The 23,047-nt window shown below is 37.2% G+C and overlaps 1 protein-coding gene across 1 annotated transcript; it reads right to left on the minus strand.

Moving 5' to 3' along the window:
• Nucleotides 1-5,506: 5,506 nt before the first annotated feature.
• On the minus strand, nt 5,507-22,425 carry LOC128272754 (homeobox protein abdominal-A homolog). Its single transcript, XM_053010622.1, has 6 exons — nt 22,392-22,425; nt 21,829-21,997; nt 21,534-21,751; nt 17,140-17,187; nt 6,005-6,228; nt 5,507-5,851 (listed from the first exon to the last, which is right to left on the minus strand). Exons 2-6 carry the CDS (start codon nt 21,915-21,917, stop codon nt 5,507-5,509), a joined length of 924 nt encoding a protein of 307 aa, XP_052866582.1. The 5' UTR covers nt 21,918-21,997; nt 22,392-22,425.
• Nucleotides 22,426-23,047: the final 622 nt, after the last annotated feature.

Below are 23,047 nucleotides of genomic sequence, written 5' to 3' on the forward strand. Positions count from 1 at the left end.
AGTGGTGAACAAGATTGCAGAGAACTACTAAAGGAAAAAAAACGGCTGACATACGACGCGGTTAACACGCCCAAATGATTATTCCTCCTTTAATATTCTTTCATAAAGGATGATATACAGCAATGAGCTCGTGCATGGGGTGGAAAAAGGGATGCTTCGTATGTCTCGTAGTAGAAAATATTGCGATATAGCTTGCTTTAATTATGCGTTCGACGCTCCACCACATTTTATTAAACAACAGTTTGGAGGTCAATAAGGTCGCGGCACGGGCTTTTCATTGCGCGTCCACTGAATTTCGCACTCGAAAGACATTGTTTATCAGCAAACTGTTTGGAAGCTTTGTGATGTTTAGGTGAATGCAAGAGACTTAGACTGCAATACCGAAGACTACCAATGTCTCAAGTTGCTGTGGCCGCCAGCAGCAGTTGTTGGTCGGGCTGTGGAAAACCTGCCAATCGCGAGATGACAACTAGCGGCACGAAAGCGTACAAGAGTAATTCTTTTCTGAAGACTTTTTCTTAAACACTCTCGAAAAAAACCACATCATTATCGTTCTGTAAGTTGAAGACGTATGCTTCATGACATTCCCAATATCGCTAGAAAGAAGCTCGTCAGGAGAACAGTATAATGTAATAGTATTTGTATAATCCAGTCCGTGCAGAACAAAAATACACGAGCAAGAAAACAGCTAAATGTTACTTCTCCAGTTAAATAATGACAAACGTGTAAACCTTAAAAGAATACAAATAAATCCAACACATTTCAATGGCGTACACGAGTCTGAACTTCAATCTGCTTCTGAATATGTATTTTACAAACAGCATGAAAGATATGAATGAATGACGTGAATGATACGGCGACATGAAATGATTACTAAATGTAAAAATAACCGCAGGTCCGCTTCTTACTAAAATCGAATTAGAAAACGCCATTAACTTGACAACAAATATTGCAAAAAAATGTCATTCATGGCAACTTAAACATTCATTGTAAATTATGAAATTTATCGCTTGTTTAGTATTGTTAGTTTGTTAGTAATATTCTGTTCAGCATTGTCCAAATTCGTTCCAACTATACAAATGTATCCGCTGCCTGATCTTTTTTTTAGACCTATTTAAAGTAACAGTCAAAGAATAATAAAACAACTATAATGTCTTACTAATATTAGGTTTAAGAATCAGATCAAGGGGATAAGATGGTGGCTTTAGTTTGAGTTCTTAATGGCAAATTAGAATTGAGTCCAAGTACATGTAACCACAGTATTGCTGCGTGGATGTCCAGTTGGATGCAAATTTCTGGATCTGGAGATTTCACTTGGTCAAACTTATCGTTTTCAATCTCAATGTTTGCTTCAAAACATAATATTTTGGAATATAGAAGAAACCAACATAAATAAAGACAATATAGCAATGGGCCTTGGGCATGTACAAACTTTCATGTTTATTTACAGTAGAGTTTAATACAAAAACAATCTCCGTCATCCTTCTTTTTCTTTTGGACAACTTTTTTTTTTAATTTCAATCACTAAGCCTCACCATATCCGCACGATAGTTTTACGTTTGTTTCGGTGTATCGGTGTTTCGTACGAATAAAGTTGTATTTCATTTGAGATCAAGTACAAATTTACCCAGAGATTCTGTTTGCACATTTAGCTAGTTGGTATCGAATGTTATAGTGACCAAACTAAAACAAAAAACTCGAAAATAAGATACTTCACACCTTTATGTTTTTTGAATTTTAATATTTTATTTGTTCGTTCATATTATTTAGTTTACTTGTTCTATTTAAATCTAGTTCACTTTCTTGACTAATTTACGTATGTTATTTCCCATTCACGATTAATGTTATGAGCTTACTAATTAAAAGTTATTTAAAAGCAACTATGTACAAGTTAAGATTTTCCATGCTACACCTAGTTTAATTGGTTTGAAATGCATCCAATGAGCAATCAGTGGCTTTAACCCCCGATTCCGTATTTCATACAGACCTCTATAATTAATGTTTGAAACAAAGTTTCAATAAATGTTGCATAATGAAGAAAATGGTCGAGCGTTTGACTTAGAATTACTTAAAACATCCATTCAAAATGCGCCCGATGCTCGCCAAAAACTATTACATTCAGTTACAAAGAATCAGCAGCCAAACAATTAAATACGTCGTAAACACCGAAATTAATGAACAAAACAGAGAGATGTTTAACAAATAACAATGAAACTGAATTAGATATGTTGTTGAAGTGTGTCGCGATGAATAAAATTTTACTTTTTTTTATATAAAATTTACATGAAAGTCACAGAATGTAGATGTGAAAACATGTTTTGGCTTTAGGGGTGGTATCATCCTCAGTCGAGTGGATGTCATTTATTTTCGGTCGTATGTCCCTTTCAACCACCTCAGTATTATAATTTCCATTAGGTTTTTGTTGGTACAATAATCAGTAATTACAATAAGTCTATTAATAGGTATGTGTATTATATTTATAACTGTTGCTCACACTTACAACTGGACAGATTTGCTTTTACTTATGTTTTAATCAAAATTTATCCCAGTCAAGAAATGCCCGCCATTTAGTGAAACTGTTTCAGCATTTTTTTAGCATGTTGGAGTTCATGTTCGTGATGGGATGGCGATGATGATGATGTTGGCCCTATGAGAAAAGAAAGGTTAAGTCCACAGTGTAAATCAAGGTTGTTTTCGCTTCAAAGTGCGTCATAATAGTACTTTGGAAACATTCAGGCAATTTTTCACAGAATATGGGATCTAGTTACAGATGAAGTAATGTAGCTTTTATATTCTAATCTATTATTAAATCTTTACAGTTTTAATTACGTATGTGAAGAACAATCGATCGAGCTTGATATCGTATTGGCCGATATCATTAACCAGCATTGATTACGTACGTTTTTTGTGACTTCTTGATGGCTATATTTCTTTTGCTGGACTACACTTATTGCTACTAATTATTTCAAAATAAGTTCATTGACCTAACTAATAAGACTTAAATATAAATCTGAGCCAAAATGAAGGACGGGATGCTAAGGTAGACAATGTAATGGAAACGTTTCTTAATGAATTAGACAATAATGATTAGTTTGAGTACGTTCAATTTAAATAAACAATTCAATCAGAAATGTGGACTCACTGGTGAAGTTTTTGCAGATGAATAATTCCGCAGTTTCGCGCCTTAGGTAGCCCTCTCGAAATGAAAGGACTGATCACTCTTACAAGAATAAATTGTAGCACTATTTAGAAATTGTTAATACATAAAAGATTTAGTTTTACGGTTGCTTTTTCGCTTAGTTTCCCTTACATTATTGTAATATCTAAAATACTATAATAGGTCTGTATTTATAAAACCAAGTATGAAACTTAAAAACGGGAAAGAACACTGGGTACAACGTGACAGAAGGAAACGATCTGATTGCTCAATAATACAATAATTCATCTTCTCAAGCCTGAGACGAGAGGAAAAATATGTATATAAAGTTCTCTAGTTGTTAGATCCTTATAAACTAGTACGTATATTTGTTATAATTTTTCTCGTTTTCATACTTTTTGCTTTCTAATTACGTCCTGTTATTTTGTTTTTAATTTTTACGTTATTTAACCTGTAAGAACATGTCACTATCATGGAGTTACGTATTTCTCTGGTTGTGTGCATTGTATTTTGTTCATATTTTTCACGTTTTGCCAACAACTCGCGTGTGGGATGTTTGGTTTACTATTCAGTTTGCATCAAACTATCTGAGCTTCACAGTATGATTTGCACTAACACGAGCGTATGTATGTCAACGTTTGCCTTTATCCAACTCTTGTTTTTCAGTTCCGCGCCTTCATGCTCGCTCAAAAGTTATTTTTTATCGTTCTAAGTTGAACTTCAGTAACAAAATAGTAACAAAAGATAACGATGTATTACACTTTCAAATAAAACAAAAACTTCTAGCTATTGCATTTTCTGCCAGCTTCTTTTTCCTGCAAGTGACACCGGAATCAGTGGCCGTTTGATGATACTGATTGAGATGTTTGTTTCCGAGTCCGAGTTTCCGAAGATGTTTGCAGTTTCAATGGGATGACAATCGCACGAGGTTTCGGGTTCGCCAAATGATGCCCGGGAACGGCGGCAGTACAGATGAGTATCGTCATTTTAGCTCCAACCAAGCAAAATAAAGTAGTGATGGGAGTGCGCCTTTGTGCTCATGTGTTGCTCAATTTATCAAGATAAAACAAATTATCTTCTAATACTCATGTTTGCGCTTCAAGTTCAAAACAGTCGTTTGCGTTATTACCATCACAGTAAACAGTATCGGAAAATAAAAACAAACGTTAAAAATGAAGAAAAAAGAAAGAAAAAAGTAAAATGATTTAGTATTGGAAATGTGTATACAAGAAAAGTTAGCTTGTATTTTTTGCCATTCCTTAAGCTGTTAGAAGGTGTTTAGGAAGGAATATGTACGTTTTCGCGTGTTTTGTTTTTTATCAATACTTTTAATTTAAGTTTGATCGGACTCTTTTTAAGTTGTCTGAAATTTTTTCAATGGAATCGTGTCTCATCCATTACGGTTTACTATTTCAGTTCTTTTGCGCACAATTTTCATCAACGCTGTAATTTCATGGTACTGACATGGCGGCAATATTCATAAAATATTTTAATCCCATCTTTTATTATGTTGCATTACCTGAAATGAAGAAGAATAACAACCATGTCATGGCAAATGCAAAGGCATTAAAGAAATAACAAAGCAAGGATGCCGCAAAAAAGGAAGAAAGAGAAAGAAAATTGGGAGCCGGAAAGATAGTTAGAAAAGAAGAAGTATGAAAATTGTGGCCAGACAAAAAAACTGTAGTAAGGTTGCAATATTTTCATTGATATGCATGTCTCAGACACAAATGAATCAATAAACGTAATTTTGAGATAACAGTTCTATCAAATACCATAAATAGAAAAGGAATAAAAGCAATTCATTCAACGATGTATGGAAGGACATTAAAAATCAATAAAGACTATCATCTAGAACTGGCAAAGTGTTGGATGGTAGACAAAAATGAACAAAAACTTCATATGTGTTTTAATGAGTAAGCTACACTTGATAAATGAATTCAAAGCATTAACGAGAGGTTTGAAAAACCTTATTCTACGCGAAGTTGGTTGATGTTTTTCATACAACCTTTTCTCTTCGTGGTGAAATTAGAACTGGACAACTCGTTAACAGGGCCAAAAAAGCTCTACTGAAACACGTTTGAAAACACACAAACATTCACATATAAGGAAAGGATTGAGAACGGAAATTTTGAAAATTGGGAACTTGGATGCTAGGAGCTTGGGATCGAAAAACATGAACCAAGGTTTGCTTAGATTTGGTTTTTTTTGTCACATAAATTTCTGCAACGAATTAAGAACGAACAATGAGAAAGGTGCACAAAATGCAATCGAAAGTTGTTGAAAGCTTTAAAACCAAAGGCTCAGTTTTTTTGTGTGTGTATAAACAGGTTTGTAATAAGGGAGGGTTTAGGAATGAACTTTACTAACTGCTTTCAGGATGTCTTGATTCGTTTTATTATCCAGACCTCCCATCATACTGAGATTCCCTCCCACGCCGACGCCCATGCCGCCCAATCCAAGCTTTAGATCGTTTTGCGCGACGATCGAAGGGTGGTGTAAATGGCTCCCTAGACTTCCAGTGCCCCCACCGTTGCCTGCACCACTACCACCGCCACCAGCTCCCGTGCCGTTACTTGACTGTTGCGAGCCAACGATGGCATGCTCTTGTTGGCTCTGCTTTTGGCTGTGATGCTGGGCGGACTTTAGTGATTCGTTCTTCATCTTGTCTTGTTCTTCGCGCTCGCGGCGAGCCTGTTGTCGAGTAAAAGGAAGGTAAGAATGACAAAACCATCAGTCGCCATGAACGAACCGCTTGATTGTCGCTGTATCTTGAACCGAACACAGGGTTGGCGAAGGAAGGACTGTGAATGCCGGAGAAATGACCCTCATATCACTGTAACTAACCTGCTCATTGATCTCCTTGACCGCACGCAGTTCCTTTTTCAACTTCATCCGGCGATTCTGGAACCAGATTTTGATCTGCCGCTCGGTGAGGCACAGTGCGTGAGCGATTTCTATTCTACGTCGCCGGGTTAGATAGTGGTTGAAATGAAATTCCTTCTCGAGCTCAAGCGTCTGAAAGCGCGTGTATGTTTGGCGTCCACGCCGACGAGGACATCCATTCGGACCTAAAACGACGAAAAGCTTATCTGAAAACAAGAACTTTCGTTTCTGGTTTCGTAGGCAGTCGAGCCTTCTGCTTTATTCAAATCAACGCTAGGAATACTTGGAGAAATTTACCCAATTAAATATCTTTCTCAAACGAGTGTTATGAGTGTTGTTGTAATCATTATACAAAATTTATCGTAATAAAGGTAACATCGACCTTAATTTGTCGATACATTGCATCGCGAATGCAAGTAGTTCATATGTTTTTTCACGATCTCGTTCCAATTACAAGAAGATTGGAATTCGTTTGTTCTTCAATATTTTCCTGCAGTAAAAGCGATCGGAAAAAGAACTGAAACGCACGCGGTTCCTAGTGACTAATTAATTGACTTAAGATGGCGGATATCACACCCAACTAGTCAACGCTCTCGATCAGCATATAAACCAGCCGTTAAATCTACGACACCCTTTTTTAATGTTGATGACGAAGAACACCACATTTTCAATGGCCGTCAATGTAATTTTCCTCGCAAGGAATAGATTAGAATGCTTGCAACCATTTTGGAAGATTCAACCCTCCGGGGGGAACGAAAGACCCGAAGGTTCTCTCTGATGATGAAATATGGTGCTCGTAAATTTCTGCCTTTGAATTATCGGGATAACGTAGAAAATCGTGCCTAAGCATGGCAGGCGTGATGGAGAAAATAGAAAGCAAAGTCCCTTTCTTGCGACATAGGGGGGTTTTGGAAAAAATACGGGAAACTTAACACCACAAGGGACTCGGGCTCGTGGACAACAACGAGAAGCGGGAGGTGTTTATTTATGACTGTCTGATATTAAATTCTAGCAACGATGCTAGTAATTTGGAACACGAAAACTTATCGCTCAGATTATATCCTTCTTCTTACGAAAAATCTATCGTTTTACTTCACTACAGCAGTGGAACAATGTTCCATTTCCGTTCTCTCCACCATGATTAAGTATATGTACGGCGTGGTATATACGAGTACAAAGGTTAAACTAAAGGGAGAAAGTTGGCCTAGCAACTCGCCACGACAGGATCCCAAACTCATATGACTTTTGCACAAACGACCATTCTTGAAAGATTGTGGGTTTTCCTCGGACTCCACTTATCAAGATATGTTTAATGTTCTTTCTGTTTCGAGTAAAATCATACACATATACCCAATGACCATACGTGAGAACTATAAGATCTATCCTAGAAGCTCGCAGAACTTTCAACACCAAAACTGTGTAGTTATGCAAAACTATAGCCATTAATATCACCTCAAGACGGTAAAATTTTGGAAGTATTTCGATCACTTTGCAATGCAAAGTTTAGTGTGAAAGCGTAAAGAGAAACTCGATACACTCTCGATGACGCTTGCCACAGGCAAGAGAGTGTCAATTGCATTATTTTCTATCCTGCATACTATTGAATAGTTGGAACACGGCAAATATGCTAAAGAGGACGAGCAGACGAGCCTCCGTATACGCCTCCATAAATAGAAAGTGGTAAAACAAACATAAAACCTATGTGTCCACATTGTAGTTTTTACGGCCATTATCATAAAACTGATTATTGTCAATCCCAGCTTTAACAATCGTTAACACGTTTGTCTGACGCTGTATTTCTCTCTCTCTCTCTCACTCTTTCTCATTTTATTCTCTCCTTAATTTGGTTTTTGTTCTGTCCTTTTCTATTTTCGTTCCCTCTCCCTGCCCTATCTATCGCATTGCCAAGAGTGCAGCCATCATCATCGTGATCATCGTGAGCCGAGGCCGCACTCCGTTCTTTGCAAATCGCCACTAGTAGCGTGGCCACGAGGTTTGATGCTGCCCTGCGTTTGGTGTAATAGGTTTATGACGTTTATTAATAAAACACAGCATCGCACCAAGAGCGCGAATAATTCGCCATTTGCCCGCTTTATTAGACCGGTCGCCGTGGGTGCACATTACGGTCAATTGCGGCAACAATTGTCACTGCAAAAAGTGTGAGCCATGAAGTGTTATTAGAAACTTTTAGTAGTTTTGCTGTTAGTAATGTCTAAGAGGAGATACATAATTTGCGATTTTTACTGTCAACACGATTTGTACGCAAAGTTGAACCATTTTAGAGTTTCGAGTCATCACGATCATTATTTAAATGATCGATTTTGGAGTTTTTCGCATGAGAATGTCAACATTTAAACCAGATACATGCCGTTATGTATATAACTAAACGAGTAGCTGTGAATTCCATTTTCATACAACCCCAGGAAGGCAGCGAAAGAATGGAGCAAACCGAATTGTTTAACAATAAACACGTTTAACACACACCGTTTACCATATGATCAACAAACAAATTCAGGCTATTTATTTTTTTTGGGCCGGATGCAAACGATGCGCAGCGCAACACTGTATCTTGTATAGACCAGTAACATGTTTATTAACAAGAGAGCTGCTCTCGACACCGTTCCATAAGTGACTGTCTGAATCCTGCGTTTGCTTGGTTATTGCTTGGGGCTCAGGAACATAAATAGAAGGTGTTTTTAAGAAGTACTTTTCTGCCAGCAAGAAAAAAATCTTAATGATCGACGTGCTGCTGACAAGACGAATTGTATTACATCACTGATTTATACGATCCGCTTTTGCTCTTATGTTTTCGTGATCTTGTTTAAACAGTAACCGTCTAAAACTGTCTTGCGAGAATGTTTTGTGTTATATACGGCATTCATTCGACCAATGGCAACTCATTTTGAGTAGTACGTGTCAGTTTACAGGCGCAGAAATCACAAGACGGACAACATCATCAAATTATGTGTGTAATTTGAAATCCAACCAATCTATTTGAATCACTGGAGGGAAGGCCGATGTTTATAAATAGCTTTTTTTCTCACTGCCTGTAGCATCCGGTTGACTGAGCAATAGCTTGTGGAAAGCAAGTTGTATTGAAGAACCGTTCTTACCGCTTACCCAAGAGGCGTTTGTTGGCGCAACATACAAAGTGTGAACGAAACAAACATGTCATGAAAACACGTATATTCGACGAAGAAATGGTTAGCGCACACTTTTCTTATTTCCAGCGCATAACGCTGGATGGATAAAATGCTGATATAGATTTAGAAACTATAATTAAATATATTGTATTGATATGACATATTTATACAAATAAATTATGCTTAATTTGTTACTTTGTTTCGACTGCTATTATTGTTTTGTGCCCTTTCTAAGCCACGCATAAGTGATGGACAAAATAAAGCACGAAAGTAAATGGTATTTATAAACGTAGACGAACCATCAAAGCTAAATTTTGAAATTGTTTTACGTTTGCATACTGATGCTCTATGCGACAAAATATGTTGTTTCAAGAACTCGAAAATGATGATAACAATAAAGACGAATATTTGTTTAATACTATCAAAAACCAGCCCGCTGCTTGGTGACTGTTATAATCAACCACTTCTCATTAATCGACACCGAAGGATATTGCTTATTACATGCTTATTAGTGTCAATACTTCGTACGACAAACCGATGCACTTGAAAATATTGTTTCTTCTAGTTATGCTCATTTTGCTGTTCAATGAAATAGAAGAAGCCATTACCCATTAGAATGTTGATCATTTCATCCCGCATCACGTTGGCAAGGCGGTGGTTAGACGGTGGCCATTTCTCTTCTAAACGGGGGGTCGAAAATCCTCATCCCGGCAAGGGAAAGTTCACCGCACCGCGCAGAATAGGATGCTTCTGTATGCCGCAGTACGAGTGTGAAGAGTATTATGCTTTGAGTGTTGCAAACACCACACCATTTCTTAGTTTGTTTCGCTCTGACCATTCCCAAACCCAAATAATGTTGTGAGGAATTTCATTATCTGAGTATTTCTTCCGTGGTCTGCGCGTATTTAAAAGAGGGTGATTTTACTGGTTATAAACAGTACTGTTTGACGTTGGGAGGAAATTAAACAACGTCACATAACAAATATCTCTCATCTACGAAGCATTTCAACCAATAACTTTAACAGCTACTGTATTTCCCATTTAACCTATACTGTTCTATTTTTTAACTCATCGATCCAGACACATTTCGTGGTGTCATGTTATCACACCCTCCTGGCGAAGATCTGTGGTTTCCAGGAAACACCATTCACGGTTCCTCGACCGTCGTGACGATTGATATTGATCAGAACAACCTTGTCCAAGCTTGTACGCTGCACAGCTAGTGTATTTCCTTATTTAGCTAAGCTCCTGATGAGAACCTAACCCAAACCTTCATCAGAGTAGCTATGTGATAGACAGAAAGAAAGGGGAAGAGAGAGAGAGAGACAAGAATTTGCATTTATATTGAAGCAGAGTAATTTCTGCGACCACTGCGACTGCGTCGAAGACTGCGATGATGATTGCATTTCGCGTGGCTGTTTTAGCTGAAGTCCTGCTGTTGGGACGGGAGGTATCAAACAAAACAGGAGGACTTTTATTTTAAAATACAGAACAGCGCCACTTCACGCCAGTCCCTGTTCTTAATGCTTGCAATGCTTAATGCACATGGCGAATATTATTGATCGACTTCTTTTCCGGAAACTACGAACTCCTTATTCAAAATGGCTTCCATAGAAGGACGGAATGGATGAAAGGAGTACAGTTCTACTTGTCATTTTGCTGAAGAGTCGATTGCACGTCGAAATAAAAATTGTCTAATCCCAAATCGTGACTTGCTTATAATTAAACTCCTTCCCATGCATGTACTGACAGAATGAGATTGTTTATATGCGGAAACTTTCAACAAAAGCACCGATATCGGCAGTCGCAGTCGCAGTTTATGGTGTAGTGCAGGTAAACTAGTTTATATGGCAGCGGGTTGACATATAATTGCATGTGTCACAGTATCTTATTAGAGAAAATAAAAAAAATCACAACACCGCCACAATGATGGAACGAAAGGTTTGATATGCAGCGGTTGTTTCCAACGGGTTTGTCGTGTTGCATTATTAATTACTTTCCGCTAGTATCCGAAGCATAGTGGAAGGAGCATGGTGATTGTGTTTGTTGTTGCTGCGGCTTCAACAAAGCCCTTGCCCAACAAACCGTGAGGCATGTAGTAAGGAATGGTCAAAAATTAGATTAATTACTGTTGACTCGGCTCATAAAAATTATAATGATATACGTATACCCGAATGTAATGATGTGAAGCCAACAGCAAAACGGCTAAAAGCCGCTGTTGGCTGGGCTTCGGAAACAGATGAAAGATTCAAAAGTAATGCTACAAAAGCAAAGGGGAGAATGAGAACTAGCAAATTTGATACGTACACAGTTTGAAAGCTCGTTATTGCCAAAAGCGTGTTTTTAATGGAGTACCTTGCATGAATGAATTTCAACATTTAATACATTCAATGATGTTGGTTAACTATGATGAATGTGTATATGTCGACTCAACATCGAAGCCAATTTGGTACCCGTACTCTCAAAGCTCTACTCTCGAACATATGAAAGTTAGAAAATTATGCGATCTACAAAAATCGTTCACTGGCTATAGAATGTACATCATGCTTCAACTGAGAATAAATATTTGCCAGAGATTAACTAACGCAATGTCGACAAGAAGATGAATTAATCAAACAGTATACAATCACTAAAATAGTATGATCATTTGTCAAAATTAAACTTTGAGCCCAGTGGCCTTAGATTACAAGCTTGGCTATTACATTTACTTACTATTTGAATGTGTAAGTAAATATATTGTATACCTTTAGACTTTCTATAACACGAAATATTTAAGAAATTGTTATTTTTCAATAGTAATCAAGTGTGCTATGGATGCTTAGTTTACGATAGATGTGCACTACAGATATAATAACCTATGAACCATGACAGTTATGAGAGTAAATCATGGATGATTTATTAAAGTTTTACGCCTAATCCGACGGAGTGACATCTGTTGGTTACATTAAAGCTGGAAGCGATAGAGCGCAAGCACAGACCCTAAACCGGACCTGTTTACTAAACTGTTTGCGAAGAGTTCAAGCAATTTGTTTATGGTTTATTGTAACAAAAAACTTGAAATAAAACAATTTACTGTAATGATCTGTCTGTCAACAATGAATGAAAACATTACATTAAATTTTTTGATTAAAAATCTAAAATTTAGAAAATCTTAGCTTCAATTCAATTGTATGACTTTGTGTGAAACAAGAAAATATAGTAAATCCGAGAAATGAAGGCGATATAAGAGAATTATCCTAGACCTCTACAGTACATTACGGAGAGGCGAGAAAAATATAACCGAAAAATCATCGCCGACAGCAAAAGAAGAGAGAAATTAAGATCGAGAGAACTCAATGACGACGAGCAGCAAGTATAAACATATACAGAGTTTGGTTAAATGGACGGAAAATGCTGCATAAGGGCGTGGCGCTCAAGAATTTCCCTCGGCACATAGATCGCTAAAATGGAGGAAATGGGGTTTGCAAAGGTGAAACTTCCGTGAAATCGATTTTTACGAGGGAGGATGTTCAAGGACAAAGCAGCAAAGACTGAGCAAGTAACGAAAAGAGCAAGTGCAAAAAGTCTTATCAATCGTAGATTTTTCTATACAAACGGTTCATCCAGCTCAGAACAACTTTAGAGTTTTCGTAAAGCTTCCGGTTATATTTATGTACGTTCATTTTACAGATAAATTTGAACACAAAGATCCGGAAACAACAGCCAGCGTATAGCACCACAGCCAATTTGTATAGCATTATATAATTATATTGTATATTTAAAAGATTTCGTTTGGGGAAAATATTAGAAGAAATAGGATCATAGAGCAAACGTTTTTGGGAAGAAGTAAATTATCTCTCATTCTCTCTCTAACTTTCTCTCACACAAACACATACATCCGTTTTATCTACGACATTTTCTCATCTTCACTTCGAGATTTCTGTTCTGCTCACTGTTCGAAGCACAAAGAAGCTAAGATTTTATTGATTGCATTTTATGCGCATGCGATATAATGAAATGCCACTTGGTAGCGCGAAGAGCAACAAACGCCAAAAACCGACGCTTGTCAGGTGCGGTCTTTGGCAGATAGAAATAAAAGCGTCATGCATAACGTATCTGAGAAGCGAGAAAATAGTCGATACTTCTCCAATAACTTCTCAAGTCAAAACTTTACTATAAACCTGTACCCAAATTGCGAGCTATTTCAATGTTTGGTATAAACCACAGGTAAACTATTCTTATTCTGCTTTTTAGCCGCACATAGTATGAAGAAACTACCTACTACATGTGTAAACAATATTAACCACTATCATTGTGAAAAACGTCGAGTCTAGTAATGATGGTAAATTACAAACCACATTGTTAAACTATATAACTGAATGATTAGAGATAAGAAAATAAAAATTCACATATCGTTGTCATTTAAAGAAAAAGTAAAATTAAACCCACGTTTTCGTGGACTTTTAAATTTGTTATCTTTTCCTATGATAAAGATTAACATAAATTTCAGTTATTATTCCATATTTTGTTTAACACTAATCGCAAATTTAGCAACCTCATAATTTTGTAGATCTCATATTCGAACATCGCGTTAACTTCACGTAACATAAAAATAAAAATAGTTTCATATGAAAAAGATGGGTAATTTAAGAAACATATTGCCACAGTATTGTTTGATCGCTATAAGTTTACTAGTTTCTTAGCTAAGCTAATTGCTATATCTTGCCTTGAATGACCTCTTTGCTTCAAATCAGTTGAATGAAGAGCTATTAAGTAGAGACAAGCATTTGATCGACGTATTTAAGTGCGATTCCGTTAGTCGACGGAAAATTCGACTGAGACGCACGTGAGCAAAGTAATTTCAAGTATAAAACCTTTTCATAAACCTTCCGTTTGTATACTCCGAATCACAATTCTCGAAACCTATGTTTTGCGGTTTCACAAACATGGAGCAAAGCATTTTGTAGCTAACCATTAACCATTCAATCCAGGCATGCAATTTACATGCAGCTGTCGTTACAGAGGGAAAGAAGATTACTCTTGAAAACGCCTGATCATGACGATCACGTTGTGAGCAGCATATTACAGCTCAAAGTCTGTATAATACAAAAGAGAAAAAAAATGTTGTGAGCAGCAATACCGCATGTGTTTGTTTCACGTTCATCGATGCTATGCAAACTATTCGTATCGCATCTTCGGTTTACACTCAGCTAGTGTGAGTGTGATTTTCAGTTAAGATTCTACGCTATCAATCTTGCCGACCATAGCTTTCGCGAAGATTATATATTGGAAGATGCTACTGTGGTCCGTCTTCTATTTGCGTGAATGACATTTCATTAACTTCTATTGATTGCCCTATTACCGCAGTTATATATACGATGTGTAGCGTTTGCGCCATTCTTATTCACAGGTTTGCATACATGATTTGATGGTTAGGATTTTATTGGCAATTATGGCACTAGTCATGCCTCTTTACAGCTTTTATCACCGAGCATTTGTATTCAATATGACGCAAAACATGCATGCTGTTGCATTTTCTTTAGTAACATAATTTTAATCGCTGATAAGGACTAAAGAGGATTATGAGAGGTCAATTATATTACCATATTGTATGAGTTGATTTTCAGTGTATATCAAACCAGGTAATCACTTTAAAATAAGAATATTGTAGACGCAGTCTAATATTCTTCAATTTTTATAACATTATGCACGTATGTGTAAAAGATTTTGGGCCATGCAAGGTTCTTCGACAAATTGAACGAGTCGGAAACTTTACTATGTTGTCATACGAATCAAACAGATGTACAACTTAACTGTAAACATTAGTTTATCTACAGGTCAAAAGCCTTTAGAATGTGAGTTAAGAAAAATTAGCAACACATCCGATGGACGCAGTAACGCACTTCGGCTAACTGTTCCTATTAAAATATTTTAAACCTAATTCCTAGTCCTAATTGAATGTACAAGCAAAATAATGTAATGAGTTTATCAATCGACTGAAAAAAAAACCAATACATTACTAATATTTTTGTGGGTTATTGTGTTGCAGCAAATTATTGTATAAATTCGAATCGTGTTCAAATCTGACAACCAGCGATCATTTTTGAGACGACTCAAACAGAATATGTAAAACATATCAGAGAACATTTTAAAGAGATATATGGTTAGTTTATTAATCCAATCCATAATCCATTGTACATTCTTTTAATTGATTGATTTTTTAAGGGATAGTACGGATGCTCGTCTTAAAGTTTTAAATTTTTACTTGAAACGCCTTCGAGTACGGTTCGGTCTGTAGTTCCTAAAGAGAAAAGATCGTTACGCACTTGAATGTTGTTCGGCCATGAAGTGGACGAATATCATTAAACAACCAGTCGCTCCAACTTCCCCTCTCTCTGTTCTTTGACAGAACTCTAGAGACGTACAATGTTAGCGAGTATAAAATCGTGATTTACGGCGCATCAAGCCAACCAAGATTTACGACGACCATGAACACGATCATTGTTACACTTTCTCTACTGGTGGCGGTGGCTTCCGCAAAGAGTTTCTTGATCCATCCCGTGGAGGTCCTGAGACACCAAAATCCAACAGTTAATTCCCTCATTGCGCATGATTGAAGACGTATAGACTTCCTATACGAAGAAGGACTTTGTGTATTTCTGTAGTTTATTTTTTAAAAGTCAATCAAATGTACCTCATTTTGCTTACCAATACTCGTAGCAATTGGTAAACAATTGAAATTCACATTGCCATCAGTGAAACAGCCAATCAGTGAATAAAGTAATGTAAACTACATAACAGAATTCGCCAACTAAACAGACAAGTCGCACTTGAAACTTGAGCCGAAAAGTTATGTTCAAGGTCATAATGTTTACGACGAATCGTGCAACAGTCAATTGTTCTTGTGCATGCAGAAATATCCGTTTAGATAAGTCTTAAAGATTCCTTTTTCAATTTAACGGACCAAAGAAAATATTGTCCCGGTGTTACCATTCGGCCATCAGTTTTGAACAGCTGTGAAATGTTTAATTCGGTACACATACGCACACCATTGCAGATCCTGATCACACATAGTGAGTTTGATAGAAATTAGTGCAACAGGGTTGTGTTGGTATGACATTCCTGTTTTCTTCTTCCAGTTCTGAAATTTTTGTCTTCTCTTTTATACCGAATGGTGCTTTGGGATAGCGCAACATCGAGATACATCTAGAGTATAAATCAGTACATGTGTCACCTATTGGAGACAAAACCAGTTCCCTGGATTACATGCCAGATTTTCCGCCGACTTTTGACTGAATTTTTTTGTTCACAGACGAGGACTCCTACCTCCGTCCTACGTGCCTTCTGCCGGCGCGTCAACAAATGCAATCAAAGGAAGGTACCAGAGGAATGAACGACCACCATTGCAACTCGGACTCAACTCAAGCCGCCAACCGGTTGAGTTTTCCAGTTAAACAGCTATCTGAAGTCAGATCAAACCCGATGTGCCAAGTCTATGCCAACGTTGCAGACTATCAGTATGATGCTAAACTTTGGATGCGAAAACAAAGGCAGGCTCTATGCCCGGAGAGTAAGCGAGATATACTTCAAATGTGACCGGGTTGTAGTTAAAAAAACAGGAACGAACCATGGCGGCAAATTGGCCTTTGTTGAATCTATATGTTTCCTGACGTAAATTTATTACATATTTTTCGTTCGTCGTCATACATGGGTGTTTGGAGTATTCTTTTTCTATCATCGTCCTCTGCGTCGCCTGAAACATGCATTGCCGTACCATGTTGCCAGGACGTCAGCTTGTCAATTGAAAAGACCCTAACCCAGGTTTTGTTCCGATAAATATTGTGAGATAAAACTTTTTACACTTTGTTGCAACATCAAGCGTAGTAATGAGAACAAACCACAGTTTTTCCAAACGACAAATCTTGCCATTTTTCACTTCCAATTCATAAAGATATATACTATTTAAAGACTCACCGGCAAAATCACCACACACCACGCGATCGAAGGGATTGCTCATCCAATCTGCAAAAAAAGCATATTTGTAAATGTTAAATTATTAGGCGAATTATTAAAATATTCTAAACCATCTATAAGGCTTAGTTAAAAGACTCTGATTAAAACAGTTTATTGGCGTATAAAGAAAGTTTAATATTATGTAGCAATATCAGAAGCATAGTACTTAAAATCACAGTTTTCAAACAAATGGACAAATTTAGAGTGGAAACCTAAGCTGTTTTAATAAATTCTGTGGTTTCTTATGGTGCTTTATGTTCGAGTTTTCAAACTGAGTCACAACCACAATACTATAGACAAATACTATCACTAGATATACCACACCAGTCATTTTGACTGGTCGGGCAGTTTGAATGGCAAATTTCCACTACATGTAATTTTTTTTTCCCCAAATGATGTTATGACTTTTAATAGCTCTAAGCATAGAATACATTTCACAAATAAACTTTTTATTATATATGTTGGAAAAAAAAATTTTTTTTTTTTTGGAGATTTATACCATGACCAGTCAAAATGACTGGTCCCTTATTCCATGAACAAATTTAGGCCAAAAAGGGCAATTGTTGCTCAGAATATGATTGGGCAGTAGATTGGGCACTCCAGACCATTGATGTGTGCAATTATTTTGGAATATATACGAATTTGTACAGAGTTAGAAGCCTCTAGAGTTTTGGGGAAAAAGTGGAAAATTACGCAAGCAAAATAGAAGGCATTCTTATGTAGTTCGGCAACGTAGTAGATAACGTTCTTATGTAGAAATTGTGTCCAACAAAGTGATAAAAATTAAATGTTTTCTGTTATATAAAAATGTATACAAATCCATTTATCGTTTACAGTTAACATTACTAAACTTGTTTTAATTTTTTTATAGACTTTTTTTTAACACTTGAAGTCATAAAAAGCAATTTTTCACATGACCAGTCATTTTGACTGGTCTGGTATAAATAGGTATATTGAAAACGGTGGTATATCTAGTGCTATAGACTATAGTATCTGTAGGATAAAACTGTTAAAAGATAGTAACTATTCTACTTTCATGGTTCAATGGCGCATGACAGGCTAGGTTTTCAAAATTTGACAATAGTGTCACTCGAAGCAAATGAATGAGTCATTCGCAATTCAGCGGCCAGTAACAGGATGTTATGGATATCAGTTACAAATACTCTTTCATCGAAGTACGGCAAAATATCTCAAATTATTGAGTGTGATGTTGATGCTTATCGATAGACGAAAGAAACACTTATTATGCGATAATCTAAACTATGCATGGTTTCGGTATGATCCAGATTTGCTTAACTCAGTCTAGTGTTTTTAAATTGACCACCGTTTATTTCCAACATACCAATTATTTTCGTTTCTGTATGAACTAAATTTGCAGATAAATTTGCCAGCATCGTTCGCTAGGAACGGTAAAATGTTGAATTGTTTAAAGGAATTGAATTAGAAGAAGGATTTGAACGATCGCATCGTGTAGCCTGTATGGAATTGCTACACTTAAGGGTGTAGCAAAGTTTGTGCACTTTCCCCGTAACGGTTCGAAGACTATGCTCTAACACAAAAGGGTTGCTGGCATGTGCAAAAAGGTTTGGGTTTCTTATACGCGTAAGCGGTTGGGCTTGGGTTGCTTCGGCCTTTTTTGTCAGTAGGTAATTTTCACGCAACGTCCTGCTGCGATGCCACTTTCTAATTTTGATAATAAAATGAACTGTTCCTTCAACCTTCTAACGGTCCTCGAACAAAAGTTCTTTAACCGTCAAAGTGGGATGCTTTTTGGGAAAAGAGAAAGCGTCAAGCAAGGGTTTTACGCAATCTGATGAATTTGCGTTGAAGGACACATTCTCATGGAATGAAACGTGAATTAAAAAGAACAATATAAAGAAGTAACTTCAAGTAAAAAAGATATTTGTTATGGGTTTATTTTAATTATATAATATGTACAAACCACGTAAATAACTGAGATATTGGCAATCGTTTTAATTGTTGGAAGCGATTGTCTTACAATTTAAAAGCGCTGGTGATCATCACCTCCTCCACCTAAGTGGTTTGAGTATCGAACCTGAGATACACAGGTATTAGCGTATTATGTCGGTCAAATTTACTCAATATTTGAACAACTTTGCTTCCACGTGTGAACAATAACATGAGTAAATTACGTACGCTTCGTATTTCGTAAACACTTCATAAAACAAATGAACTATCGGTGCGTAAAATTTTTAATTTTGGCTATGAGCAGTACTAGTGTTACACTTGAACATCTTATCAATGCAGTTGAACAAGGTGGCAGTGGCATTTGAGGTGAGATGTTGCTCAAATGCGTACCGACGGTACACCGGAGCATATGTTTTGGTCTTTTGATCAAGACAGAAAAGCAATACAAGCTCAGGACGCAACATTAAAATCGAAATCACCATAAATTCAAGAATTGAAATTCTATTCCCTCCTTCATTTAAACTAAAATTTCTGTACATAAATTTGAATAAATAAGGCTTAACTTTCAATCTTCCCTGGTGGCAGGCAGCAATTGCATTGCTCGTGTCTCTGGATGGCCATTTCAAGCTTCACAAGTATCGTGGCCCGATCGTGGACGGAATCATAGGAGCTCTCCACCACTTGCCCCTCGGTTGGCTTCAACCCTGCATTGTAACGGCCTTTTTTAAATCCTGTGTTCACTCGGCCTCTCATTTGCTATGCTTTTCTGTCCCACGCGTATCCTATCCTGTCCTATGGTGAAGGTGGGTTGCATGAAATATTCAACACATCCCTACACAATATGATAATGCCTTAGTACGTCTTGCGAGAACGACAAACGTTAACTCAGGCAAGACAGAGCGCTCCTAGATTTAGTTGGGTTTGGTTGGAGTATAGGTAAAGATAGGAAATGATCACCCCATTCGAAAAGTTCTTCAGTTTTTGCCATTCGTCGGATGCCGTTATAAGTCCTTGGCCCTCCCTCAGTGCAACTAAATGATTGCAATCAAAATCGATGCAAAAAGGGAACACGCACACTATTGTAAAACTGTTTCACTTGCTTAGGGATGAAGCTTTGCCAGCCGGTATTAGGAATGCGCATAATTTATTATTCACACCGTTAGCTACTGGCTGGCCCTTCTTAAATTTCAGTTTATTCTGTTTGCTTTCGCTCTGTGTGATTACAAGCACATGGGCTCTGAAGAGCTGCTTCAATTGCATTTAAAGTTCTAGGCGTGCCAGAAACAAATCATTGGCAAGGGAAACATTCTGCGATAGGATCTTCCGTCAACTAAAATGCACCTGATCCTATTGGCTGCTGGAAGGCAATGAGTTTTTACCAGATTGTGGCACCTTTTCCAAAAGAATAACTGACTAGCAGTGGGGAAAACATAACACCGTTTCACCCGCCATGATTTTGGTAATGTAAGTTTTAATGTGATAATATACATAGAGCATATAGCATACTGACCTGTGCTGGCAAATTTCTGCAGAGCTGATTGCGATGCTGCAAGACACGCGGAAGGCAATGAGCAGATAGGGCATGGAAAAAAGTTAAAAGTAAAAGCCACGATAAGAAAAAGTAGAAATGCTTTAAATCAGCTCAAGTTACAAGTTGTATTAGCTTTTAAAATAGAGTCCATATAAACTCCCCTCAAATCAACTTTGCGGTACTACAGATTAAGGCAAATCTTAGTAGGGAACTAGGCCAAAAGAAGAGATTTTCTATGATCTTTGATAATATAAGCACACAAAAAAACTATCATTGTACTGACATTAATCTAACAACAGCAAAAAAACGCGGGAAATTTTAATTATTATCTGTATTCATAAAATTTTGCGAGGAATAGATTATTTTGAGGCTTAAAGAGCGGTGTTTAGTGTCCAATCTTCAAACGAACATCAATCATTTAGAAGTTTAATTTTTTTTTTTAGCTAAATATTGTCTAACATTATCTAGTAGTTGCTATTTTTCAAGGCGTTTTTGAGAGTAATACGAATAACCAACGTCACCAAATGGCAATCGATGGTAAGATACACTTAAGCATGACGATTTTAGATCATAACTTTACACTAATACAGCTTTGTATAGTGAAAAGAGGACCAATTAAATTTTAGTAAATTGAACACCATCCTGATCGCATTGCATGTTATGTAAAATTTGGCCCTATTGTGTAAAATTCGTCTTGAAATTGTTATATCAGTCGGGATTTCTTTAATAAATTCGCTGTTTTGGCCCTAAGATAAGTTACAAGTCATTAATTTTATGATCCGGTAATCAAAGTATATTGAAACTTAATTTGTTTTTCATTTTAATGAAATAAATTATTTTGAAATTGATCACCAGCCGAACAACAAATCTAGTTAATAGTACAATAATCACTCACCAGTCACGAGCCACGGATGCCTTGTAATATCCGGTAGTCCAGTCTGCCCACCGCCGACGGAAGAAGAAAGTTGCGAACAGGCGGATCCTAACGAGTCAACACCGACCCCGGCGGATGCTGCTGAAACAGCTGCTGCTTGCTGATAAAACTGGGCAATGCTGGCACTGCCAGGAACACCCATGGGAGGATAACTATTCATCACACTGTCGGTGTACCTACTGCTGCAATGGATAAATAGTAGTGATAGAAAGTTAGTAGGCGGTAATTGCAGATCAATTACTTTTGCCACAGTTACCTGCAAGACTTGTCGTCCAGACCGGAAAACCCGGGCATCGTCGAGTAACTAGTGTGTGTAGTCGGGTGGTTCGATACAAAAGGATACATTTTGCTGGTTGGTGGTGAGTTCGGGCTCCCTTCACTACCGGTTGTCAATGGGCTACCTTCAGAATTGGGCGTCTGTGACACTGTCGAGTTCGAGTTGGAAACGGACTGTGATGAAATCTGTGAGCTAATGAACGGCTGGAACTGAGCGTATTTCGGGAGCATACTATCGATTATAAACTTTGACATGACCGCATCACATGGGTGGGCTACCAATGCGGCTCATAAACTGATGTCTGATTTTTCGCAGTCGTTGACGATTCACACCGTGTGTTAGTAAGTGTTCAACTCGATCGTACGATCTCGGACAACAAGTGTCAAATTTTCAGAATGATGCGGCTAGTTGTCAGTTCGATCAACCAGTCGTGTCTCAACTTTAGAATGTTAGTTAAAAGTTAGTAGAAAATCACAAAAACTACGAGTTAGTAAAAAGTAAGTTGTGTTATGGAGATTGTATTGTAGAAAACTATCACTCACCAAGAGAATGTCACGAAAAAGGAAGTTGATATCACTGAAACACCAATTTGTGATGCAACATTTATTTCACACTAGCTTATCACAGAAAGACACTAACTAGACCACGACACGATTCGATCTCACTTTATCACCGCGATTGTTTACCTAAATGCACTTTTAACACTCTTGACAAACCCCGCGAACAATCGTATTGTGGTCTTATTCTGCATTATCTTCGCACTAGAATAAATTTTAGTTTGACGTAGCAAAAATCAACACCCAGAACAAAATAGAACGAAAAAAGGCCACACGATACAGGAAATACAGGTTGATATGTTTCAGAATTGGTTGCTCAAAATTCGAGTATCAAACATTTTTGTGAAGGTCTGTCATTTTTTAAGGTTCTTCTTTGAACTTCCTTCAAAATGCTCATTTTTTACACCAATAGTATCATTCATACTGATTCTTTTGAAGCCAAAAGATTCGAGTCTTTGTTCCGATACCACCGATTTATGTTGTACCTATTTCCTGGTCATAATTGCGCAAAAACTTGTAGTACGATACTCGTTGAGCCATATTCTGTAACAATCACCGTGGCCAGCACAAAACACACTGCACGGTTTCACATAACCCTCACTAGGCACATGTTCTTTAACGTTAATATGAAACTGTGAAAC

Source organism: Anopheles cruzii, chromosome 3, assembly GCF_943734635.1.
Source record: "Anopheles cruzii chromosome 3, idAnoCruzAS_RS32_06, whole genome shotgun sequence".
Classification (NCBI taxonomy): Eukaryota; Metazoa; Arthropoda; class Insecta; order Diptera; family Culicidae; genus Anopheles; species Anopheles cruzii.